Source organism: Pseudorca crassidens, chromosome 2 (assembly GCF_039906515.1).
Source record: "Pseudorca crassidens isolate mPseCra1 chromosome 2, mPseCra1.hap1, whole genome shotgun sequence".
Taxonomy (NCBI): Eukaryota; Metazoa; Chordata; class Mammalia; order Artiodactyla; family Delphinidae; genus Pseudorca; species Pseudorca crassidens.
Genome location: NC_090297.1, coordinates 53,197,173 through 53,224,637, shown reverse-complemented (window position 1 = coordinate 53,224,637; position 27,465 = coordinate 53,197,173). Strand labels below are relative to the sequence as shown.

At 32.8% G+C, this 27,465-nt stretch overlaps 2 protein-coding genes across 8 annotated transcripts in view; one reads left to right on the top strand and one right to left on the bottom strand.

The window, feature by feature from the left end:
* Nucleotides 1–27,465, top strand: part of DOCK7 (dedicator of cytokinesis 7) — a 208,106-nt gene that overhangs the window by 54,583 nt on the left and 126,058 nt on the right. For all 7 annotated transcript variants that reach the window (XR_010940861.1, XM_067726375.1, XM_067726373.1 and 4 more), the window contains 3 exons: nucleotides 1,203–1,345; nucleotides 5,424–5,517; nucleotides 6,199–6,361. Coding sequence is in view for 6 of the 7 variants with exons in the window: in XM_067726375.1 (XP_067582476.1) it covers nucleotides 1,203–1,345; nucleotides 5,424–5,517; nucleotides 6,199–6,361 (400 nt within the window). In the remaining variant the exon portion in view is untranslated. The remainder of the gene's footprint in view (nucleotides 1–1,202; nucleotides 1,346–5,423; nucleotides 5,518–6,198; nucleotides 6,362–27,465) is intronic.
* On the bottom strand, nucleotides 17,745–25,843 carry ANGPTL3 (angiopoietin like 3). The gene is made up of 7 exons (XM_067726384.1): nucleotides 25,288–25,843; nucleotides 24,529–24,639; nucleotides 21,850–21,964; nucleotides 20,743–20,856; nucleotides 20,218–20,313; nucleotides 18,345–18,611; nucleotides 17,745–17,972 (listed from the first exon to the last, which is right to left on the bottom strand). Exons 1-7 carry the CDS (start codon nucleotides 25,780–25,782, stop codon nucleotides 17,788–17,790), a joined length of 1,383 nt encoding a protein of 460 aa, XP_067582485.1. The 5' UTR covers nucleotides 25,783–25,843; the 3' UTR covers nucleotides 17,745–17,787.

The window sequence follows — 27,465 nt, the reverse complement described above, 5'->3', positions numbered from 1 at the left end:
ATATATGTGCCACATCTTCTTTATCCATTCATCTGTCGATGGACACTTAGGTTGCTTCTATGTCCTGGCAATTGTAAATAGAGCTGCAGTGAACATTTTGGTACATGACTCTTTTTGAATTATGGTTTTCTCAGGCTATATGCCCAGTAGTGGAATTGCTGGGTCATATGGTAATTCTATTTTCAGTTTTTCAAGGAACCTCCATACTGTTCTCCATAGTGACTGTATCAATTTACATTCCCTTGGTATCCTTTCTAATGCTTGCTTTGGGTTTAGTTTTCTCTTCTTTTTCTGGTTTCTTAAGATGTAAGCTTAAGTTACTGATTTGAGATCTTTCTTTTTTTGTAATATAAACATTCACAGCTATAAATTTCCCTCTGAGAACTTCTTTAGTGATATATCATATGTTTGGGGATTTTGCATTTTCCTATATCTTAAATGTTTTAAAATTTCCCTTGTTACCTCTTTGATCCATTGGTTATTCAGAAGTGTGCTGTTTAACTTCCACATGCTTATGAATTTCTCAAATTTTCTTCTGTTATTGATTTACAGCTTAATTCAATTGTTCTTGGAAAACATATTTTATATGATTTGAATCCCTTTGAATTTATTGTATTTTGTTCTATAGCTTATTATATAGTTTGTCTTGGAGAATTTCCTGTGTGTGCTTGAGAAGAATGTGTATTCTGCTTTTGCTTAGTGGTGTATTCTATAGATGACTGTTAGGTCTAGCTTGTTTATAGTTTTGTTTGTTTTCTACAACATAGTTGCTCTATTGGTTTTGAATTACAGGGTTATCTTGCAAGGACTGTGAATGCAAGTTATCTTAAATTCTTTTTCAAACTCAAGTGCTAAGACTGAGGGGCCATTATATGGTGACCAAAATTTGCATTGTGTGCATGTTTCCTAGTAAATACATAGCTCCTCTATAGCTGTTCTTCATAGCTCATATTGGGTTATATGCATAATCTTTGTGTGGTAGAGACTTATTTTACACTGGAGAAGTTTTTAAAGAGAACCCAAAGATTTAGGTTTAATGCTTCCTTACAGATCTCCCCAGAAGTGAAATTCTTCTACTGTAATCAGTATTGCTGAGGGGATAATTTTCAACTTTAGTGGATATTTTCCTGTGTTTGGAAGACTGCTTTAAAACACATTTTAAATATTATGGAAATGAATATATTACTTTTTTTCCTTGGTAGAACGAAAGGGGTCTTGGTCAGAGAGGAGGAATTCTAGTCTGGTTGGCAGAAGATCACTTGAAAGGACAACAAGTGGAGATGATTCTTGTAACTTGACCAGCTTTCGACCTGCTACTCTCACAGTGACAAATTTTTTTAAGCAGGTATTGTTCTGTCATGGAGGAATTCTAGGGGGCTATTCGTACTTAAATTTCTTGTGATTTCAGAAAAATCATAATTTTCCATGCATTACATGTACATGTAGTAATTGATTGTGATTTTAACAAGTTAAAAAAATTAAGAATAAGAAATATAAGAAAAAATAATATTATAGCTGTTTTTTCATCATTATATTTATTTAAATGTTGGCATTGATTAGTAATGCTTCCAAATCAATCATCCACATCTGTATCCTATTTCTTAATTTTAATATATTAACTTTTCTTAAGCGTTGATATTTTATGGATTTTCTTAGAGCAGGTGTATGGTTACATCTGTCTTCCCCACTCAAGTTGTTTTTGACCTAACATACCACATTCATGGTATATAGAATAGAAATTTCAGGCACTAGTAGTGCATTTTTGTGCTAAAATTATTTTTATAGGTGAGTTTATAGGTCCAAAAAGTTCCTGATCAAAGATACTTTGTTCTTTGCAAGTATATTTCCTGTACTTGAGTCAAATCAGTAGTTTTCAAGTGCTGGTCATGATCCAATAATAGTGATGGAAATTTAGTAGATAACACCCAGCTTAAAAAAACCAAACAAACCAGTAGAATAGAAAAATAATAGTGCATTGCACTTAGTGAAGTTAAATATTGCTTCAGTAGGCTTTTTTCCCTCCAATTTTTGTGTGCGTGCATACCTGTCTATATGTGCATACATGGTGTATGTGCTACTGAATTTTGATGTAAAATGAATTTTATGCTCTGAATCAGGATCAGAAAATTTTGAAAGTCTGTCTAAAGTAACCAGAGGACCAGAACATTTTAAGGATGGAAAAAAATTTGTATTAGTGTGATAAACTGGAGAAGGGTACTATGCATGTATTTTGGATCAGATTAAAGGAAAATGCTAAGTATTGCCTCAGAATTCCTCCTTCTGTGGTGTTATTCTAAACAAGAGGAGAAAATCCTGGCCTAGTGACACCTTATAACTTGAGAGAGCAAGGTGTTTAGGGCAGGATATGTTATGATTTGACAGCTAGCTGTCTAGTGTAATGCTACAGTTATATATCAGAAGCATTTACAGACAGCTGCTCTGAGAGACTCAAATGGAAAATAAAGCAGGTGAGAAGGGTCTGAAGTGGTAAGGGTCTTTTTGTTATGGATAATACTGCAAGAAAGAATCTAGAAAAGGCCACAGTGTTACTTGGATGAGGTGATAGGCCACATTTAGCTATGGAAACAGGGCAGTAGATTTACTTGTTACAGTGACACAACCTTGTAGCTGTAACATTTCTCTCTCTCTCTTCATCTTCAGCTGGTATATCACTTCTGCCACTATTTCCACAGCTTTTTTTTTCTTCAGCATGTTTTATTATTGAACTAGTATTATAAACTTAAATCAATAAGTCATCCATCCACCCACCCGTTCATTCAACAAATTTTTTTTTTTTTTTTTTTTTGCGGTAAGCGGGCCTCTCACTGCTGTGGCCTCTCCCGTCATGGAGCACAGGCTCCGGACGCGTAGGCTCAGCGGCCATGGCTCATGGGCCCAGCGGCTCCGCGGCATGTGGGATCTTCCCAGACCGGGGCACGAACCCATGTCCCCTGCATCGGCAGGCGGACTCCCAACCACTGTGCCACCAGGGAAGCCCTCAACAAATATTTTTTGAGCATTCATCATGTACTAAACACTGTTGGAGACTGGTAACTGGAAACTGGAACAAAGTGATTGTGAAAACTTAAAAAAGGATGATTGCTGGAAATATGGAGCAATGGAAAGCATTTACACTTGACTTTTGTACAGTTCCATAATTTTTTAACTATTAACATATATGATTTTTATAAGTATTTTTAAATAGCTAGGATATTATGCATCAGGCAAGTGCATATTAAGTAAAAAGCAGAGATTAAAATTTTAATAAAGTAGAATTCAAGGTACAATTTCTCCTAAATGAGATACAGAAGGCAGGTTATTTATTTACTTATTTATTTGTTTGTTTGTTTGTTTGGCTGTGCCGGGTCTTAGTTGTGGCATGCGGATCTTCCTTGCAGCATGCAGAATCTTTCGTTGTGATGCACAGGCTCTTTGTGGCGGTGCGAACTTCTCTCTAGTTGTGGCGCACGAGCTCTAGAATGTGTAGGCTCAGTAGTTGCGGTATCCGGACCTAGTTGCCCCATGGCATGTGGGATCCTAGTTCCCCAACTAGGGATTGAACCCTTGTCCCCTGCATTGGAAGGTGGATTCTTAACCACTGGACCACCAGGGAAGTCCCCAAGTTTTTTTTTTTTTTAAATGAGAGATTACTGTCCGCGATTGAGATATAGTAATCAGGAGTGTTTATGTACAGATTTGAAATGTGTCAGGCCAAAATTCTTGGAAATACATAGAGATTTAAAAACAAAAATTAAATCCATACATTAGTTTTAAGGACATTTGTTCTATTTGTTGACATGTATAGAAGTTATCTGTTGCTTCAGGAGTACATAGCAGTACATGCAGTGTGGAGGGGTGAGTGTCAGCTAGGCTTATTCACATGTTTGGCTATTGACTAGGGTCAACTGATCTAGACTGACTTCTGCTGGGAAAACTGAAATGATTCAGACCATTTCCATGTGTCTCAGCTTCCACTCTTATACTCTAGCAGGCCAGCTTGGTCATGTTGTTATAGCAAGTGACAGAAGTTCCAGAGACGGGGCAAGCTTACTTATGCAAATGCTTTTCAAGTCTCTGTATCATGTTTGCTTACTGATTAGAACAAGTCTCGTGGCCAAGCCCAGGGGAAAGAATTGTGTCCCACCCAACAAAAGGCATGGAAACAGACAGGGAGTAAAGAATGGAGGCCATTGATATAATCAGTTTAGCAAGTGAAGTAGACAGAAATAATTGAATCTTGAGATAATCTGAATGTATTCTAAATAAGGACCATTTGAAAATCTGTATTCATTTCTGTACTCAAAAGGAGAGAATATGCTCTTTTAGTAACTGATGGAACATTTACAATAATTAATTGTATATTTAGGCCACTGAAAAAATCTTCTTGAAGTCAGATTCTCTAACTATAACTCAGTAAAACTAAAAACCATTTATAAAAGTATTGACAAAAATCTCCAACTACTTAGAAAATAAAAATCACTTTTTAAAATAATGGCATAAAAGAAGATCAGTTCTGTATCCTGTTTAGAATACAATTGTGAGCAAATGAGATCTGGCTCAAGGTGAGCTCACAGTGATAAAGGAGGCTTAAATATGTTTATTACCAAATAGGATAAAAAGACAGTATATGAATTATGCATTAAAAATAATAAGATGTCAAATGCAGGAGGTTTGGATTAATAAAATGTAAAGACTTTTGAATAAAAGAATAAAATCAATCTCTACCTATTTTAACTGTAAGAAAAAATATTACTTTAAATTGAGAATTCTTTGTTAATTGGACATGGTTCGGTTTTTTTGTCTCTTTTCCCCATTGATTGAGGTCTTTTTAGAGTTTTATTTCTGGTCTTATTATCAGGATAGTTGTCTTGTTTTTTTTGAGAGTAGTTTTTTGTTGTTACTTCTTTCTTTTCTTTTTCAAATGTAGCCAATGCTCTATATTTTGCATTTAAGAAATTTGGTGATATAAAGTTGAAAAGACAAATGAAAATTCAAGTGTAACAAATTTATGAGTGTCATATATATATATATATATATATATATATACAAACACACACGTACATATATATGTCTGTTTTCTGTCTATATTCTTGTTTTCTTCTCTTTATCTCCCTCTAACTTGCATCATTTTTTCTATACTTTAGAGTGCCCTGTAACCCCTTATAAACACAGATAATGGGCTGTAAATAAATCTATAAAATTTAAAAATAGAATATTATAGCTCTTAATACAATTTGAAAGCAAGAAGGAAGAAAATAGGTTAGCATATTTATTTTTAATCATAATTATATTAATTTAATTTTACTTTTCATTCAGACTGAAATGAAGGAAGAAGGGCAGGATTATTAATAGGCAATATAAACTTATTTTCAATGTACTGTATTGTTAAAATCTAATACTTTTTCCTCTATTTTTAAAATCAGGAAGGAGATCGCTTAAGTGATGAAGATCTGTACAAATTCCTTGCTGATATGAGAAGGCCATCTTCTGTTTTACGGCGACTAAGACCTATTACAGGTATTTTAAGATTTTGTGTAAATGTGATGACAACTATTATCATCATTAATAATTGTATTTTTTATAATTATCTATTCCTTTTTTCAGTTATCTAGCCCATATGTGTTTCTGTGCTCAATACCTGTCAGCCTTCTTCATTTCATTATTCTGCTCTCATGTTGTCTAACAGTTTGGATACAGGATTCAGTACCTTTTATAATTTGAGTACGGAAATGAGAATGATGAATAATATTGTGGCTTAAAATTATTTTCTAGAGGGAAAAAAATACATGTAATGGTAGATGTTCAGAAGTAGATTCATATTATGATCAGAGCAAACCATTCCAGAGTAAAACTATTTTGAAATCTACCAAATTTAAAGTAAATCATTTAATCTTCAAAATGTTGGCTTGTTTCTATACTAGATCCCTCTGGTTTTTTTCTTCTTTTTCGCCCTCTTCTTCCTTTCCATTCATTCATTCAGTAAGCATTTATTATTTTATGTCTTTATGTCTGTATTAGTAATTTGTAAGTTTGAGACTTGATAAGACGAAATAATTTAGAGGTCTGAGATGATAGCAATTTTGGTTTCTTCCCAGACTTCTTGCAAAAATAGGATCTAAATCCTTCCAAAAATACTTTTAGTGTGAAGTTGTTATTTATTATGTTTACATTGTTTTTATGATGTATTTTTATATGCAGCTCAGCTGAAGATAGACATTTCTCCTGCACCTGAAAATCCCCATTATTGCCTAACACCAGAGCTGCTTCAAGTGAAGCTTTACCCTGACAGTAGAGTTAGACCTACCAGAGAAATTTTGGAGTTTCCTGCAAGGGATGTCTATGTTCCAAACACTACTTACAGGTAGCACATTTTAATTTTGGAGAATTCTGAAATAAGATACTATATATTCTAATATTAATAGAGAGTGAAACTCTTCAAAAATCTTTTGTAGCTTTGTTATTCCATTTCTTCATGATTTTATTAATAGCTGTAATGTATTAAGCTATTGCTGTGCAAGAGGTATAATGTTAGTTACCTTACATACATTATCTTATTTAATGTTCATAGCTTGAGGTAGGTATTACCTTCATTTTAGAAGTGAGTAAACTGAGGGATAAAGAGGTTATACTTTACTGTGTTGGAGCTAGCATTTGAATTGTGGGTTGTTAGGTTAAAACATTTGAACTCCTAGTTACTGTATTTCCTCATGTGTTCTTATTAGCAGAATCTAGCATTACACATCAATCATATGTATGTGCCTGCACTATGTTCTAACAATAAACAATATTTGGTGATTCTACATTACTCAGAGAATACTTGACACAAGGTTATTGGATAGGCTTTTAGGCTGAACCTGGATAACTCCAGGGGTACCATTTAGATATACTCTTTATGAATGAAGCTCCCTTTATTTGTGAATGCTGAGACCATGACTTGACATGTCTATTGGGATACCCAACAGGGCCGCTCAGACATAAGTTTCTGCCTAGACTTCCCCATCTTAATGTATTTCACCACCGTTTACCCAGTTCCTGAGGCCAAAAGTTTTGGAATCAAAATGATTTCTCTCCTTTTGTTATTCCTCACATTTACTCCTCCACGAAGTTTTGTAGGCTCTGCTTCAAAATGAATCCCAAATCCAATACTTTGTACCTCCTCCACCTTTAAAATTCTAGTCAAGTTACCATCCAGATCAGCACTGTCAAATAGAAATATAATGGGAACCACATTTGTAATGTAAAATTTTATAGTTGCTACATTAAAAAAAATAGAAACAAGTGAAATTAATCATGTTATTCAACCCAATATATCTAAAATAGTATTTTAACATGTCATAAATGTAAAAAATTCTTTTACTTTTCTTCCACTCCTACTAAAAATCTTCAAAGTCTGGTGCGTATTTTACACTTAAAGCACATCTCAGTTCAGATGAGCCACATTTCAAATGCTCAATAGTCAGATGGGCCTAGAGGCTAGAATATTGGACAGCCGCTGATCTCGAATTTTGTGTACCTTTTAAAATTTGATCTTATTTCTACCCCTGCCTCAGTCAATTCTCAGCGTTGTAGTCAGAGAGATTTTTAAAAGATATAAATCAGATCATTTATTCCACTGCCTAAAGCCCTCCAGTGGCTTCTATTATAAGCAGAACAAGAATGAATTTTTTTACTGTAGTCTATAAGACTGTATGATCTGGCTTCTGCCTTTCTCTAACGTCACATCTTACTAATCTCTGTCTTGCTCATTTTAGCCTCAGTGGCCTTTTTGTTCATCCTTGAACAAACAAAATTCTGCCTAAGATTTTTTGATTTTTTTTTCTTCTCTTTGCCTATTATGTTTTTCCCCAGATAGTCACATGACTTGATTCCTTATTCAGATATGTATCTGCTTACAGGACATTCTCGTCACCCTAACTAAAAAGATCTGCTGCTTCCCTACTCTAGCTTTTTAACCTTCCTTGTATTTATCATTATCTGGCACTGTAATATGTAGTTATATGGTCATTTTTTGTCTTTCTCATTAGAATGTAATTACTGTAAAGGGCAGGGACTTGTCTGTTTTGTTTACCACTTTATCTCCAGCATATAGAATAGTGTACAAGCACATGGAGAGCACACAGTAAATACTTACTCAGTGAGTTAAGAAATAAGACATTGTACAGTGGTATGAATGGAATTTAGAGTCATGCAGATATGGGTGTGACTTCTGACTCCACTGTTTATTGTTTAAGTAACTTGTTTTAAGTTACCAATTTATTGGCACTCAGTTTTATTAATAAAATGTGAGATGATAATACCTGTCTTCTCTTGTGAGGGTACAGAGCGCAAAGCATTACACGTGATTGGCACATAGTGTGAGTAAAATTCCTGGAAGATAGGCTGAAGAAAATATATACTGCTTTTTCAAAAGAAACAGGTAATATAAGTATTCTCCTGTAAATTATATATATAACTATTTAAAAGGACATGGAATAAAGAAGTGATCCAAGGTTTGTATTGAACAATTCAGAGGTTATCAACTCTCTCTCTTATCTAGTACAGGAATCTCATCTAGAACATTCCTAACTTGTGTTTAATCTGTCTTTCCTCTGCTTGGATTATTTCAGAGACAGGGAAAATGGAACTGGGGACTATGAGGGGTCTTTCCTTTCATTTTCCTACTTACCTTTGTTATTTATTTACATATTTATATTTTTTAAACAAATTATATGAATATACTTAAAGTTCACATAGTTCCATAAGGCTTAAAATTAAAAACAGAGGTCCTTCATCTTATTCCTACCAACTTTTCCCTATGCTGATGTCTAATCTTTATTGTCACTCACTAGTAACTCTTTTTGATCCTTCTTTTGGTATTTTACTCTTTGTTTCTAAATAGCATGTTCATGCTGCTATTTCTTGATTCTTTTTCAAGATTTAACCCTGATAATCTCCTCCTTAAAAAAATACATATACTTGCATAAATCCAGAAAAAAAATATACTTGTCAGCTCTGTAAAGCTTCATATTATCAATTATTTCCTTTCTTGCACCTTCCTTGGTCCCTTTGCAACTAAATTATAAGTTAGTATAGCAGGGGAAGTTTTCTAGGCTCACTAGCCTTACTGTACAGTTGTCATCTTAGAGCCTATTCACCGTTTTCCTAGAAATTCTGTTTGCATTTCTTTTGCAATGGAGTTCTTATCTCCTATATGTTTTTTTCTTTCTTGGTTTACTCATTATACTGAGAGCCTTTAGTATCTTCCTGGATTAGGGTGTAGGAAAGTACCTGCACATATTATATGCTTGATAGAAGTTAGTCATTATTATTATCATTGGCTTTATTACATTACATTTACCCAATCGTTACACAACTTGAGAGAGATTGGTTTGAAAGCTTAAGGATACTGGGCTTTTGGGGTATAATTGGCTAAGAGAATGATTTTTTTTTTTTTTTTTGCGGTACGCGTCCCTCTCACTGTTGTGGCCTCTCCCGTTGCGGAGCACAGGCTCTGGACGCGCAGGCTCAGCAGCCGTGGCTCACGGGCCCAGCCTCTCGGCGGCATGTGGGATCTTCCCGGACCAGGGCACGAACCCGTATCCCCTGCATCGGCAGGCGGACTCTCAACCACTGCGCCACCAGGGAAGCCCGAGAATGATTTTAAAAAGGAAGGTTATCAAAGTCACTAGTGGCCTTTTTTGTATTATTACTTGGGCCTTCAATGTCCAGTGAGACCTGAATACCAAATCATATAGGTTGCTTATTCTACTTAGAACTGTGAAAAAATTTTAGTCTCAGGCAGCTAATATTTTTTAGGAATTTATAATTTTAAAAAAACCTTTCACTTATCTAGAAAATCTAGCATAGGTAGAAATAATTTTAGAATGACAGAAGGAGATATACTCAGCAGATATCAGCTGACACACAGATATCATAAAATTTTACATAAATTTCCATAAATATTTGTTGACTGAATTGTTGTATTGGATCACAATAATACTCTTCTAGCTCAGTTTGAATTCTTTCTACCTTCTGAGGCATGTTTCAAGGTATGTTTCAAGGTAAGCAGTGATTTCTGGTAATACATGTTAGTAGGAATTATGCAATCTATATGTGTACATTTTCCCAGTGAAAAATGTTTAAAAAAGAAAGTAAAGTTGACACAAGGACTCCTTTTAGTTTATATATAGCCATTATCTCTTTAACTCTGCACAGCAGCCTGCACAGAGCCAATGCAATTATCCCTGTTTTATAGATGACAAAGCTGACATTCCACAGGGTTCAAAATTATATCTGAATGAAACAGAAATTTAAGCAATTTTAGTGTGAAGGTTTTTTTGTTTTTTTTTGGCTGGATCTCATTGCCCTAACCAGGGATTGAACATGCACCCCCTGCAGTGGGAGCACGGAGTCTTAACCACTGGACCACCAGGGAAGCCCTATAAGACTACTTTTAGTTTATATATAGCCATTATCTCATTAACTCTGCACAGCAGCTTGCACAGAGCCAATACAATTATCCCTGTTTTATAGATGACAGAGCTGACATACTGTAGGGTTCAAATTTGTATCTGAAAAAACCAGAAATTTAAGCATTTTTAGTGTGAGTTTTAAGAAAGTATTTGCACATTGTATTTATTTTTAGTAGTAAACGTGAGTGTACTTTAAAGGGTTTCAAGGGATAAAAAAGATAAAAAAAATTATCGTCTGAGTAGAGGGAGAATGAATGGATGTGATTGATGCAAACATTTGACAAGTGAGAAATCGTAGGGAGAACTGTATTCTGAAAGTGGCAGATCTCCTATTACTTAACACCTATTGCTTCTAATTTTTATAGTTCTCAAATAATTTAGAAAAAGCTATCTAAAAAGATATGTATGTAAAAAATATATTTTTTTAGTTTAATTTTTTATGTTTTACATTAAAATATGCTTTTAAAGATATTATTGAGATTTCTCTCTTTTTTTTAACGTTGTAATATTTTATTTCAAAAGAACCATTTACTTTTCCTCTACACATGAATTTTTTTTAACATCTTTATTGGAGTATAATTGCTTTACAATGGTGTGTTGGTTTCTGCTTTATAACAAAGTGAATCAGCTATACATATACATATATCCCCATATCTCTTCCCTCTTTCTCAAAGAGGTTTTTTAAAAAAAATCTTTACTAAGCTATACCTAAAGTTAGAGATTTTCACATTCAAGTAAAGTCTGTCTTTTTTTTCCCCACCACATGTGGTTGTTCACTTATTCTTTTAAAGTGTTAACAACAGAAGGGACTTGGTCTGTTCAAATCCTCTATAGCGGTAAATGAGGATGCACAGATACATGGTAGTTTTTTTTTTTTTTTTTTGCGGTACGCGGGCCTCTCACTGTTGTGGCCTCTCCCGTTGCGGAGCACAGGCTCCGGACGCGCAGAGTCAGCGGCCATGGCTCACGGGCCTAGCCGCTCCGTGGCATGTGGGATCTTCCTGGACCGGGGCACGAACCCATGTCCCCTGCATCGGCAGGTGGACTCTCAACCACTGCACCACCAGGGAAGCCCTACATGGTAGTTTTTAGCAATTAGGAACTGAATAACATATTTCTTATTGTGCAAAACAAGTGGAGATAATTTATATCAATTGCTTGCTTTATCAAGAAAATACTTATCACTCTATCATAGAAGAAATGCTAGTGCAGTTGTTACATTAAGATAATCAAATAAAAAACTTTCTTACTCATGGAAAAAAAATTTTTTTGTTGAATATCTGAAATCACTTGAAAGTTAGGTAGTAGATTGTGTGTAATGCTACTCATGTTCCAAATTTGTACTTGATGACCACTGTTGCACTTGAGTTAAAAGATCGTGGTACATCTAATTGAGCAAATGCCCGTGTGTTTTATTGACATCCAGTTTTTAAGAGATATGTCGTAGAGCACGATATTCTTGGTGAAACTATTAAGAGTTAGTTTCTTTCCCCCAAATAGCCTTAGTTGTAATCACCTATTGAACTTTCATATCTTTGTTCTTCTTCCATTTCGTAGAAAGACCGTATCCAGCAAATATGCTGTTACCAAGAATATAAGAATGAATACAGTGGTTCAGACTTGGTGACACTGAGAAACAAAATGAAAGGATGTGGTTCATTTTGATCTGGACCTTAGTTAGCAGTTAGTAATACACCCCCATTCATCTCTCAGTAATCCTTAGTAAATCTATATTATCTGTGACATTAACCTGATTATAGTTTTAAACTTTTTATAGTGGAAAATTACGAACATACACAAAAGTATATAGAATAGTACAATTAACCTCCATTGTCATTCTTATTTCATCTATTACCTGTTCCTTTTTTTTCTGTAATACTTTAAAATGAAGCCTAGTCATCATATCATTTCACCAGTCAGTCCTTCAGTTATGTATTTCTAACAGATAAGGACTTAAAAAAAATTAGCCACAATAACATTTGAAATGTTTTATTATTGCTTTATAATTTTACCCTGTATCAGTTTTCTCCTGGGTAGTTTAATAAGTTTATTGTATAGTGATTGAATTTTTTCCCTAAAATTCTGTTTCTAGGAATAGCTTGGTCAATCAAAGTAAATGTGTACAGTTGGCCCTTCATATTAGCAGGTTCCACATCTGCAGATTCAAACAACTGAAGATTGAAAATATTTGGAAAAATAAATTCCAGAAAGATCTAAAAAGTAAAACTTGAATTTGCTGTGCACTGGCAACTATTCACATAGTGTTTACATTGTATTAAGTATTAAAAGTAATCTAGAGATGATTTAAAATATGCGGGAGGATGTGCATAGGTTATATGCAAACACTTAACCATTTTATATAAGGTACTTGAGAATCCACGGATTTTGGTGTCCTCAGTGGTCCTGAAACCACTCCCCTTGGATACCAAGGGAAGACTATACTACTTATATTATGACATGAGAGCCATGTAATTCATGTTTCCTAAACTAGGTTATCATATGATGGTAGGTCTCCCTTCAGAGTTGGGGTTCTTAATACCATTTGGCAGTCTTATGAATCCTTTGATTCTTGTTTGGGAATAATCTTTCTGAATGTATAAAATGAAATAGGAAATCAATTATATTAAATAACAATTATCAATATTTTAAGTTGTGATATGTTTCTTTATTAATGAATTAAATAACAAGATTTAGCTGCAGGTCTAAAAACTACCATATTCTCTAGGTAGTAATAAGCGTGAACAGTGTTTTAAGATACCTGCAATAGTTGTGATATAAAGTCATGTATGATTTCTATTAATGACAAAGTCTCATGTATTGCTAATACTGGTATTGTTAGTTTCCTGCATTCAAAATTTGAGGAAGTGTAAATTTCAGTGAAAATTAAGGAGTATTTTTTTTTCCATTCAAGTTTTCGGTTCTCTGCTTTAGAGAGTATTGGTCTTTGTTTTTAGTTTTAGTTTTCATAGATGTCACAAACTATTGCCATACTCCACTGTTTTGGTTTTGCCCTAGATATAGCACTCTGGTTTTTATACTATTTAATTGGTCCTAGTTTATTTTAACTACAAAAATTCTTGATTTGAGAGGTCTGTCTGTTCTCTAACATTTTAACATAGCCACCCAGGAGTTTTTAACTAGAGGCTTGAACATGGTGGAGTGTTATCTCAGACTCCAAGGGAAGGAGTAAAATTCCAGAAACAGCAGCAGAATGTGAGGAGAGCACTTTTGTTCCCCTGTCCTGAGAGTTAGAGTATTTTCTGTTAAGAAGCATTTGTACAGAGTATTTGCTTAAAGAGATGTGAATAGTGATACCCAAGATCCAGTTTTTGCAAGTATATACATTTGTTTAGAACTTTGTAGTTCATACAGCCATTCAAATACAGTATTTTACTTGATAATTACAGGTCCATGAAGTAGATTTGACAAAGTTATTATTATTCCCATATATATGGGATATGGAAACTGAGGCTTAGTTGCTTATTTGAAGATAAACAGAGCCTTACATCTTTAAAGATACAGGTTATTGCTTTGTCAAATAAATGTAATCATTTTGTTAGATGTATGATTGTTCTTGGGATTAAACATATGAATTTAGGAAAACAGTTTTTATGTTTGAGGTGGAATCTCTGATTTTATATTTTCTAAAATGTCCTTGAAACCTCATTTTATAAAGGCTTATTAGGGGGATTGTTAATCCTATTTTCATGACCTTGAACTGCTCATTTCACACCAATTGAGTAATTTTGCCCTATTTGATTTGCCATGAAAACACTTTGGACTTTGATAAAAGGGCCAGCATTTGATCACTTTGTAGTACATGCATAAGTGCAATGTTTGTGGTTGTTAGTTACGGGAGAAAAACAAAAGGACATTTGATTATTCTATAACAGAATGTGGAATATGTAACAATACATATTTGGAATAGGTTTTATAAGGAGGTAAATAGTAGATACTCAAATACTGATTAATGAATACATTTTTGATTAATGAATGAGTTAATTGATTTCCATGAGTTATTAGGAAGAAAAGATACAAGCGTGAAAACATGCTGATTCTAGGATGGCAGGATTTAAATAGATTATACTACAGTAGGTAACTCCTACATGAGAAATGTATATACTTTCTCTCAATAAAATTCACACTAGTTCAGAGTAAACTCTTGGTATAGAAATTCTGTAGGAATTCACTAAAATCAAGTAGATTGACTATCTTTGGTGCTGTTGGGGTTTTTATTACTATTTTTCACTATTTTTCGTGTTATGATTTGCCAGATTTATTTTTCTGTCTTGTCTTTACTTGTAAAGTGCCAATTGAAGGGGTCCAGACAGTAATGCTGCAAGGTTTCAGAGGAAGGACCTCCATTTACTAGGATATTTGTGGAATAAGTGAGATCCTCTGTGCTACCCTGAAGTATAAATAGCATCTAGCCAAGCAGAAAGGTGTGGAGAGGTATTCTAGGAAAATGGAATGGCATTAGGAAAGTATACAGGGGATGTTTCAAAGTGAATAATTTTAATTAGATCTGAGGGTTTGTGTTGGGCAGGAAATGGTTAAAGAAGTATTTTGACGTCAGATTATAGAAATCCTTGAACACCTGGAAGAGATTTCGATTTTGCTTTGTAGGCTTATGCTCTTGTAATTGGGGTACACATTCTTGTGAGGGCACAGCTAAATGAGATATGCAAGTCATGGTAGAGGAGAGGTGGTACACAAAGTTAATTGCAAAGCCAAAGATGCCTCCTGGGTTCTAAGCTTTTATGAGTGGAAGCATGGTAGTGCCATTAATATATATAAAGAAATAAGGCATGGACATATATATACACTACCAAAGTAAGGTAGATAGCTAGTGGGAAGCAGCCGCATAGCACAGGGAGATCAGTTCAGTGCTTTGTGACCAGCTGGAGGGATGGGATAGGGAGGGTGGGAGGGAGGGAGACGCAAGAGGGAAGAGATATGGGAACATATGTATATGTATAACTGATTCACTTTGTTATAAAGCAGAAACTAACACACCATTGTAAAGCAATTATACTCCAATAAAGATGTAAAAAAAAAAAGAAATGAGAGTGTGAAAAGGTAAAAGGGAGAACCAGCAGACTGTAAGGTATTGATGAATTTGTTATTTGATAAATTGAGTTTGAAGAGGCTATAGGATATCAAAAGGAGAAATGTCAGGTAGGCAATGGAAGAAGGGGAACTGGAGAGAGATCTGGGAGTAATATGTAGATTTGGGAACTTTATTCATGGAAAAAGATGAGTCCATGAGAGTAGATAGAATTTCTGAGGGTCAGAGTAGAAGAGATGACTGAATATTGTCCATTGGTCAACAATGCTTAAGACTAGGATGGATTAGGGCTTTAAAGATGGGTTCAAGTTGGAGATAATCCTTGGAGAGTATAGTAGTATTGTGGAAGCAAACTGAAGGTCAAGTTTGAGAAAAGAATATTGTTATTAGTAAGTAGTAGAGAAACCAAAGAGAATGTGGTCTAAGAGGTCACTAGATTTGACAGTTGTGTTAGTGGTACAATTAGAACACTTTTGGCAAACTAGTGAGGACAGAAGGACACAATTTTGTGAACCATAAAGAAAAAAAATCCTTTTTCTTTCTCTACCAGAATTCTCTCTCAATCTGAGCTTTATATACAGAAAAAAACTCACTTAATGTTCCTAAATGGAACAAAATGAAACATATTGTGTGAGAATTATAAAAAATTGGAAAACAGAGACAAAAATTGGTATATTAAATAATGCATTATTTTGCATTTGAAAGCTTCCTATTTTAAGCCATTTTGGCATTCTCGCTCTAAAAAGTCAATTTGGACAGCTTGAATGTGGTTCTGAAAAAAAGAAAACCTACTCTTGCCTTTATTCTTTTGTATTTTTTGGAACAAAATATTTATGTAGGATCCACATAGATCATCCATATTTGCATGTGTCATACAGTAAAAATATATATGACATATATTGGATAATTTAACATACAGAATGCTGAATATTTATTGACTAATGTGAGTCACTGTATAGCTTGGGCACTAACCTTTAAAAATTGGATTTAATTCAAGACTTTATTTCTCCTTGGTAGTTTCTTTAAAAACATATTTAAAAATAAATACTGACAAGTGATACTATGGTCAAAATATCCTCTAATAATTCTTGAGGATTTAGAATTTAAATTATTTAAATTAGAAATAACATAATCATACTTCTCTTGGATGTCAATAAAAACTGCAAGAATTGGACTTCCCTGACTCCATGCCTCCACTGCAGAGGGCACGGGTTTGATGCCTGGTCGGGGAACTAAGATTCCGCATGCTGTGGCACAGCCAAAAAAAAAAAGCTACAAGAATTAAAATTTCTATAATTTAGGGGACTGAGTCTTTATTGAATTTGGAAACATACATGAACATCTCTCAGACTATTTAAACATTTAGTTACTTGTTAGGATTCTTAATTGTTTGAAAACCTACACATAAGTATTAGACTCACACTGTGTTCAGGGGGAATAAATGATAAAACTTTAAGTTGATGCCACCAATACATTCATTCTTATTGTATTCTGACAAGATCCCTTTAAAATTATTTGTTTTCACAATATTAAGTGTTAAAATATGTATACAGTACAGATAAGTTAACAAACAAGTTAAGCTACAGCAGTACTTGATATTTAAAGTCAATATGACTTAGCAGTTATGATCTACTGTATATAAAACTGTGAATCTATTTCAGTACAGTATTTCATCCTGCTTCATTTGGCTTCATAAACAAAGCATACCAAACATTTACTCCAGATTATTTTGTAGCAAAATGAAGTATCGGTTTTAAGATTCATATTATCGATTTTCACATGTACTCTGAACTGACTGAATTTTAGTTTTGAAATTAATATTACAGCATTTAAGAAATGTACAATTATTAGTCCTTTATAGTTATTCAAGTTTAGAATTTTAGCAAGAAAAGTAGTTTTTAAACTGAGGAAGTTGTAAAATTAGCTCACATGATAACTTTGAAAATAAAAGTCTCTTTGTAAGTTTTTTATTTAGAAAGGTTATTTGAAAATTCACCCATTGGTTACAATTCAGATTGTGACCATCTAAAATTGATTCGCACATCACAAAATATATGAATAAATGATCATAAGAATTTTGATTGAGAAAGGTAAATGGTGTTCTTTGAGGTGATGTGATGATATGTTTAATATTAAGTTGGTAGTGGCTTTAATATAAAGAATTTATTTCTAAAGCCTTCTATTAGGGATTTAATACCAGATTTTTAAACCACAGTAATTTCGGATGAGTTTAATGTTTAATTTATTGGCTTTTTAAATTGCCTCAGTTCATTCAGAATTTTCTGAATCTGTTGGGCGGATCAACATTTTGGTTGATTTGATAGAGTATAACCTTCCATTTTGAGACTTCCAGCATATTCCTCTTCTCCTCTCTGGCTTAGTCTTTGCTTTTGGCTTGTTATATTTACCATTTAGGTTGTTTTCCCCACATACATCATGGCACCACCAACCTCCTAAAAAGGATAGATACGCAGTTTAATAGATACAAGCTCATACGTAGTTACTGTTATTATATTTCTCCAGTGAGTATATCTTCATTTCTTATAAATATAACAGTGTTGTATACATATATTCCAATTTAAAAGAATTTATACAAGTCTCATATACCTGACCAAAAATAAAATATCTGAGAAAGGTTAGAGGTAAAATACGTACTCAAACTAGAATCAAGTTAGCACTTACGTTGAGACGTTTACCTATAGAGAAAATGTTTATATTGGATTCAGATTTTAAAGAGTTGTCTGACATTGAAAGATATTATCTATTACTTTGGGAAGATATTTTGAAACTTTGAAAATAAAGTATTTATATTAGGAACAGGTTACCTGAATTACTTTCTGGACAATTGAAGTGTCCTTTTGCTTTGTGATCCCAAGTAGAAAACGTCAAATCTTTGTGTTCCGGGAGTGCGTTGGGGACATTGCCAGCAATCTCAACTAGATGTAGTGTATAGTTGGTTTCATGATCTCCCAAGTGAAAAGAATATTCAATATAATGCTTGTTGTCTTTCCAATCTTCTAGCTCAATTCGTAAGATATATTTAGATTGCTTTACTAGGGAGTATATCTTCTCTAGACCCAACCAAAATTCTCCTGAAAAGAAAAGTTGTAAAAATCTGTGGATTGTTAACTGCAGATTAGGCAGCAACTATTTTTTTTGAGAGTGTTCTTTTTTCTTTGGTGTAAGTAGATTAGATGTTTTAGTCTTGAATCCCTTGGTTATTTTACAGTCTCGTAAAATATTTCTTTTTAAAACAATTTTATTGAAGATAGTTATGTTAAAATAGTAATAGGTGTTAAAATACAACAAGTGTTAAAATAGTAATAGGCCTACCTAAAGTCTGATTATCCTTTCTAAAATGGATATTATCAGGCATATTTCACAGGTGAAACGTGTTAGACTATTATAAGTACTTTTAGGGCTAGTCATTGGTAAAATATTATCTAACTTCTGGGTCCTTACATGTACTGGCTTTACTGTCAGCTGTTTATTAATATGAATATACTATCAAGAGATTTGTTAAGTATTTCCAGAGACTTGTATAATAATGTAATTTTCCTCAAATATAATTTTGGCCTTTGACATTTGCTTGATATATATGTTTTCTTTGTAGAAAAAGAAGGAAATAAATTAAAAAAACACTTTAAATTAAAAAGCATAATTTTTAATAACTTTTCTCTATAATTAAAAAATTTTATTTGGAATTAAAAATATAACATATTGTAAATACAAATAGATATCTCTGATTATCACAATTACTCTCTCTTTAATTATCCCTTTTATTAAAGCATTTAAGGAAAAAAAGTCAAAATTTCCTTACTGCTGTTGAATTTGTAGATTTCATTTTAAGAATTGCAAAATACAAATGGCTTACTTTCTTGTAGAAATAAGTGAGTACTCTAGATTCTCTCAGAAGAAGATTTGGAGCTACAAAACGTATCACTCATTCTACCTTTTAGTTAGGGATTTAACTGGTAGTTTGAATACAGAATTGTTTAAATGATCAAGTAGTACTGAATGTTTAAAAATTCGATATAATAATGGATGTTATCCATTTATTAATGAGTACATGTACATCACTCATGGATTTTTATAATGTGCTTTTTGGATTTTAAACCTCTGTCATTTATTTTTATTTTGCTTATTTTGTTTTTTACCTTATTTTGTGATCAAAATATAATCATTTACATTGAATTAAACTAAATTTATTTTAAACCACACATTGTATAGTATACATTTATCATATTTAAATAATTGAAATCTAAACATTTTGTACTGTACATCTGACAGCTTCCTTGTGCCTTCCAACTTCCAAATAGTTAATATCTAAAATGTTAATAAGGAAGTAGAATGACCAGTGATAAGGATGGTTTTCTTTGTAGCCCATTCATAGCGTTTAGCACTTATTTGAAGCACTTAGCCCTTAATCAAATTTATCTTTGATAATTATAATTATGATAATTAGAAGCCATCCAATTAAATTGTGATAAGTATACATAGAACAGACATGTAATTGTGAAAAGTATAATTCAAATAAAGACACTTGTAATAAGTTCAGTACTTACAAATGTGTAGTTATTTGTTAATAATTTATATGAAGGCTGGGAGTGTTCCTCATTCATTGTATTTCTAATGCCCAGTCTGTAATAGGCTCTTAATAAATATTTTTAAGTTAACCAGTGAATGAAGTCAGCTTACCATCAAGCCTCCCAAAACCATATTTGTAGTTTTCCCAGGTTTCATTGAAGTTTTGTGATCCATCTATTCGGTGTTGAATTAATGTCCATGAACTACCTGAATATAATGAACAGATTGTTTATTTTCAGTAGACTGATGCTGATAGTTGTAACAAAATGCGGTTTTTTGTTTGGTTTTAATTGGTGGCTGTACAAGGTAGTTATTAATGTTGTTATGGTAATAACATTTTATTATTTATTATGAGCCCAAGAAGTTAAGTGAAGGGCAACTAATGAATTTGTCTTAATAAACTTATTGACAAAGTTCATTTTAGATTATTTTATAGAAAAAGATGGAGAATATTGAGTAAATGCCTGAGTAAATACATAAACAAGACAAATATAAGTACTAGATCTGTATAACTACTTGTGATATATATATTTCATTTTATATGTATTCAGAACAAAAATAACAGGATTAGCCTTACTAATAGGTAGTGAGTAACCTGAGCTAGCTACTGTCTAGTTTCTCTTAGGCTCGTTTTACCTGATGTAACATCACAGTAGACGTTGAAAACTTGAGAGTTGCTGGGTCTAATGGAATAGATGCCACTTGTATGTTCACCTCTATTATAAATGATGGTACAATCAGCAGGAATGTCTAGAATCAACAAAATGTTATTAGGTAAGATACAGTAATAAAGAATGATATCTTTAGAGCTTGAGATTTTACTTGACATTTTATGGAATTGTGGTGACTGTAGCCTTCAGTCTTTTTCAGTAATGTGTTATTGAAAAGGTACTTTATGCTAAAGCGTTTTTATTAGATGGCATGTTTTACAAAGAATATCAAAATAGTTATTACCAAACTGATTTATTTTTAAGAAAAGTGGCAAAATTAGAATTTTAAACACTTTTTTCCCTTAGATCTAGGAAAAACATAAATAAAATACCACATATGAGATGTTAGTATAGTGCTTGGTGCATAGCAGGTAGTCAACAGATACATGAGGAAAGAGTGAACGTACATAGAGGAAACTAACAGAGAACTTTTTTCCTCTATGAATTACATTAAAAATAAATGTGTTTTCAAACTATATCTTTTTTTAAAGCTTGGGTAGGAATGGAGACTTTGTTCCCCCTCTTTTTTGTTTTTCTTATGGAAAGTAGAAACATTGAAGAGAATGCCATAATCTTTTCATCTGTATTCAACAGTTGTTAACATTTTGCCGTATTTGCTTTATAAACACAAATACATACAAATATGTATTTTGCTGTGCTATTTGAAAGGAATTTGCAAACATCATGCCCCTTAACCCCTTAGATATTTTGGCATCCATCTCTTAAACATGAGATTATTCTCTTACGTAACTATAATACCATCATTACATCTAAGAAAGTTAATAATAATTTTATATTATCTAATATCAAGTCTATATTTATATTTCCCTGATTGTCTTAATGTTTTATAGGGTTTAAAAAAATCACCAGGATCCAATTTAGGTTGACACATTATATTTGTTGGATTTATCTCTTTATTCTCTTTTAGTTAGTCTAGAACAGGCCCTGAGAATAGAGATTTTTGATGGAAATGTCAAAGAAGAACAATTTGACGATATTAGTTTCAAGAAGGAAACCCACCAAATTATCTTACCATCATGTTCTACATTTTTTGTTTCATTCAAGTGAAGAGAGGGAGTAGTTCTTGGTGCTCTTGGTTTAGAAGAAAGAGAATTTTCTGTGGATTCTTGAACACCAGTTCTTCTTAACTGATAAAAGAATATAAATCTACTTTAAAAAATGGTACTGAATATACAATTAGGGGAAATCTGAGTTCATAATATGTTATTGTTTTCGATGTTAAGAGGGATAAGCAATGCTATACATATTATACAGACTTGCTGTTCTCAAAATATTTAATCAGGCACATAAAGAGTTCAAAAAAATAGAGAAAGACAAGGCAAAAAACAGAAATTGATCAGAAAACAATAAGATCAAAGGCAGAGACTTTACTTAGAATATTTTAATATGTTCTATTTATTTATATGAATGTAATATATATTCTGTTCAGTGACACAGGCAGATTTTAAATTTCATAATTCTCAGTTGTAGGTCTTAAGACCTAGCACATAATTTGAACAAGGCTGCTTTCTTGATAGTTTTTGACATGTAATCATATTTGTAAAGGTAACAAATAGGCAGTTTTATTTGTGTACTTTTAATATATTCAATATTGCATTGTCTGTTGTGCTGGGTTTGCAGTTTATTGACCGATAGCTTTTCTTATTGATGGGTTGAGAAGAGCAGAGTACATAATGTGTTATTAGTGTTAGTTTTTTGATGTCAGCATAAATGGCATTTCCTAGGATATAATGCATAAAGATCCATTGTAAAGTTCACTTACTGGATGTTAGTCTTTTCTACTAAGTAACTGTGATCTTATAGTAACTTAACTTTACAGTTTTGGTTTCTTAATTTAAATTTGAATAAGTTGGGTCAGATGATTTAAGGCTTCTTCCAACTTAGAATTCATTGTTGAATTCTTCATACATTTTATTATTAGACAAAATGTATATTATTTTATAATAGTGACATTTTGCTTTTGTGAGCAGGTTCATTTACTCATTATAAAAGATATAGGAAAAGAATTAGAAAAATAGCATATAGTAAGAAGGAAATTATGGAAATCAAAACTAGCTGGCAAAAACCCCTTTTCAGACAGTTAGCAAAAATAACCTACTAAAATTATGAGTCATAAAATTACTGAAACATAATGTGTTTGTTTGGTGGAAATTGGTAATATTTGTTTTATAGTTCTGGGCATCTATTTTTTTTATATACCAGTTTCTTCAGGTCTGTATTATTTTTGAAACTCTCTTGAACAGTCTGGATGTAGTTCTTCTAAGTTCCTTTTCTTCTTTAGTAGTATTATTACTAATATTTTTGAACTATAGTACTGTTTATTGGAAATCTTAGATTTTGTCATAGCTTTATTCCAAACACGTATCTACCTTGCTCACCTAGCCAGTTATTTACATTGTAGATTAATTATATTGTTGGATATTAAACTTTAATTATTAGACATATAGCTTCTAATAATAATATTAATCATAGTAAGTTTTTATTGACTTCTTTGTGCTAAATGTGACATTACCTTTATTAACATGTATTTATTAAGTGCCTACTATGTGTCAGACAGAGTTCTATATTTTGGAGCTATAGCAATTTTAAAAAAATAGAAGAAACTTTCTGTACTTATGGAGCTTACATTCTAGTGCAGGGACAGACAAGATAAATAACTCAAATATGTATTATGTTAAATAGGGATAAGTGTTAAGGAAGAAAAGAGAGTAATGAAGGAGGTAGCAGGTTTCAAGCATGGGTGTAGGGGATTATAATTTCTTTCTTTTTTTTTCTTGTTGAGTTTTTGTCTAGTTTGTTTATTAGAATGTACATAAATATCCACATTGAATGGAATTAATCATGAATATGGGATCATGGTGTAGAGGACAGGTCACTGACCTAGGAGTTAGCCCATCTGTGTTCTGACCCAGCTCTGACACATGACTGTGAATATTCCAGTTTGTCTAGAGTATAAGGTGGATTGGGAGGTAAGGCAAGAGGCCAAATAGGTAAGAAGCAAAAGAATAGGTGGCACCTGGGGGATTATAATTTATGATTAAGTTATCTGGGAAGGCTTCTTTGAGAAATTTGTATTTGAGAAAGACCTAAAGTGATTAAGAGTGGGCCCATGCAGATACCAGGGTGAAGAGCATTCCAGACAGAGAGCAACAAGGGCAAAGACCCTGAGATAGCGGCATGATTGATGTGTTTGTGTAACAGTAAAAAGCCAGTGTGACTAGAGTACAGGAGATGAAGTCAGTGAGATGATTAAGAGTCATCTGGGTCTTATGGGCCACTACGAGTGAGACCGGAAGCCGTTGTGCGGTGTTGAACAAAGAGAGAGAGAGTCTAATTTAAATTTTAACTGAATCTCTTTGGCTGCTATGTTGAGGATGTACTTTGCATGAATTAATTCTTTTTTTCTCACAACAGTCTTGTAAGACAGATTCTTTTATTATCTACATAGAGTACATTAGGAAACTGAGAAGGGGTTAAGTAATTTATTCAAGGTCACGCAAAAGTTTTAGAGCCAGAATTCAACCCCAGGTAGTTTATTAGCTTCAGAGCCTGCAAACCTAATGATCATGCTGAGGTGATCCTTTTATTCACTATCCAACTATAATTATTTTAAATAATTTTAGGGTCCAGTGTTTTCATAAACCTAAATTTTATGTAAAAGATTGGACATACTATTAAAATATTGACTTACCTGATTTTCAATTTCTTTTATTTGACTGTGTTGTTGATTTAATTGTCTGTATTGTTCTTCCACGATCTGAAGAAGATCTTTGATGCTATTATCTTGCTGTTCTACAAAAGTCTGGACATAGATTATAGGTTGGTTAGAAGTTTCTTTCTTTTTTGTTAAATTAGACTTTTTTATTTCCTATAACACTATCACAATCTAATTTTTTAAACTAATACTGGATTAGAAAAATGATATTGGCAAACCTTTTCCCCTTGTATTCCTCTTTCACATAGTACATACTTGAGTTTTTGTGTTTTATTTAAAATGTACCATCTCTAAAATCTGATTTCCTGAACTTTAAACTACTTCAATTAAATGAAAAAAAAACAATATTTTAATATCGTTTCCATTAACTGTATTACTTTTATACATTTTAAAGATGGGAGAATAGTTATACAAGTTATATTCCTTTAGCTTTTTACTTGCCTCCAGTAATTTGCAATAGTATAATAATTTAGTGTTCTAAATTTCATTGCTTAACTGTCTTGTAATTTTCATCTGAAATGCAAAGTTTAGTTACTTTCATAAATAATGTTAGGGAAACAAAAACCAACTTGAAATTATAATGGGAAAATTTATTTCCTGGAGTCTTTTTTTCATGAGAAAAATATAGTGTTTCAACAGTTCAACAAAGTATTTCAAGTAGCATGTTTTAAAATATTTTTTTAAAAAGATCCACATTGAAAACATAATCATGAACCCTCTTTGTTTTATACTTACTTTGAGTGAAGTTATTTCCGGGTGTTCCTGAATTTCAGGTTGATTTTTAATTAGATTGGTTAATTGGTCCTCCAGGTATCTCACTTTTTGTTGAAGTAGAATTTTTTCTTCAAGGAGACTTTCAAGCTTTGAGTTGAGTTCAAGTGACATGTTCTTTACTTCTTCATTTTTGACTTGAAGTCTGGATGTAGTTCTTCTAAGTTCCTTTTCTTCTTCTTTGATTTCGTTGGTTTGCAGTGATAAGTCATAAAAAGACTGATCAAATATGTTGAGTTTTTGAAATATGTCATTAATTTGGCCCTTAGTCTTATGAACAAAGTCTTTAAGACCATGTCCTAACTGAAGTAGGCCATTGGCTAAAATTTTTACATCATCTAACATAGCAAATCTTGATTTTGGCTCTGGAGATACAGAATCAAATGATGAATAATCTTGGTCAATTCTGGAAGAAATAACTAGAGGAGCAATAAAAAGAAAGAGCTTAATAGGGTACATTTTTATCCTAATTATTCACTTTAAAATGATTTGGAATTCGTTTTTTTTTCCTGCAAGCATACCTAGACTTCTGAACTCTCTATATAACACTATTTGCCGCATAAACAGTAAGGTTGGCAGGTGAATATAGTTAATCATTAAGCTGTTTAAACTTGTATGAATGTAACCTTCCACATTGAGTTAGATCAATGCTAAATGAAGTCAAAGAAATGAACAAAGAATTTAATAGGTCATTTAAAATGGTTATTGTATTTAATTTTGCTGTATTATAAACTGCACTTTCAGTGTTATGAGATCTACCTGTTTTTAAAAGCTCATTTTAATTTATCATGATTTTTAAAGAGATTTACAAGTAAATACCAAATTCTTTTGACTGATAAATTCATCATTAAAGTTGAGGAAAAATTAATGAATTAAGTATACACTTCCCAAATTGTATTTTAGTTTTTTTGGAAACAGTGATCGATTAAAAAAAAATGCCTTCTCTGTGAAGCCTTCCTCCACATCTGCAGGTGGTGTTAATGCTGCATTCCCATGGTACTCTGTATAAGCTAACATATGATTATATATTCCTTATTATTTGTCATTGTAATTATTTGTTAGTATATCTTTTTGCTTCAGATAATCTATCTAAATCATATTTGTATATTTTCACAAAATCCCATACATTAAAATATATTTCATCCTTTTTCTCTGTTATAGTCTATGTCTCTATGTTCTAGCCTCCTCTTTTCCGTGTGCCCACTGTAAGACCAATAGATTATGTGGTTTTCTAAGGTCAACCAGAATTAAATATTGGGTTGACCAAAAGAAAGGTTTGTTCTTTTTTTCCCATAAGATGGCTCTAGTAGCGCTTAGTTGTCTTTAACTTCATTCAAAACAATTTTGTTAGATTGTATGTGATAGCTGTCATATCAGTGTGCATTTAAAAAAAGACTTACAAAATTGGTGAATTTTTGCATAGCCATTTTAATATTGAAGATGGAAGAAAAAGCAACATTTTGGCATATTATGCTTTATTATTTCAAGAAAGGTAAAAATGCAGCTGAAATGCATAAAAAGACTTGTGCAGTATATGGAGAAGGTGCTGTGACTGATCGAACATGTCAAAAGTAGTTTGCGAAGTTTTGTGCTGGAGATTTCTCACTGGACGATGCTGCACTGTCGGGTAGACCAGTTGAAGTTGGTAGCGATCAAATCGAGACATTATTGAGAACAATCAACCTTATACCATACAGGAGATAGCTGACATACTCAAAATATCCAAATCAAGCGTTGAAAATCATTTGCACTGGCTTGGTTATGTTCATCGCTTTGATGTTTGGGTTCCACATAAGTTAAGTGAAAAACAACCTTCTTGACTGTATTTCTGCATGTGCTTCTCTACTGAAATGTAATGGAAATGTTCCGTATTTAAAACATTGTGATGGGCAATGAAAAGTGGATACTGTACAATAATGTGGAATGGAAGAGATCATGGGACAAGCAAAATAAACCACTACCAACCACAGCAAAGGCTGGTCTTCATCCAAAGAAGGTGATGTTGTGTATATGGTGGGATTGGAAGGGAATCCTCTATTATGAGCTCCTTCCGGAAAACCAAACGATTAACTCCAGCAAGTACTGCTCCCAGTTAGACCAACTGAAAGCAGCACTCAACAAAAAGCATCCAGAATTAGTCAA

Bases quoted from the DNA above. Each gene is read 5' to 3' on its own strand.
- ANGPTL3 (XM_067726384.1), bottom strand. From the start codon at position 25,782: ATGTACCCTATTAAGCTCTTTCTTTTTATTGCTCCTCTAGTTATTTCT. The intron at 18,612-20,217 runs GTAAGCTGACTT...TTTTCTTTTCAG, and splicing joins TGGTTTTGGGAGGCTTGATG to GAGAATTTTGGTTGGGTCTA. The intron at 17,973-18,344 runs GTAACCTGTTCC...TATCCTTTTTAG, and splicing joins TTGTCCAGAAAGTAATTCAG to GAGGTTGGTGGTGCCATGAT.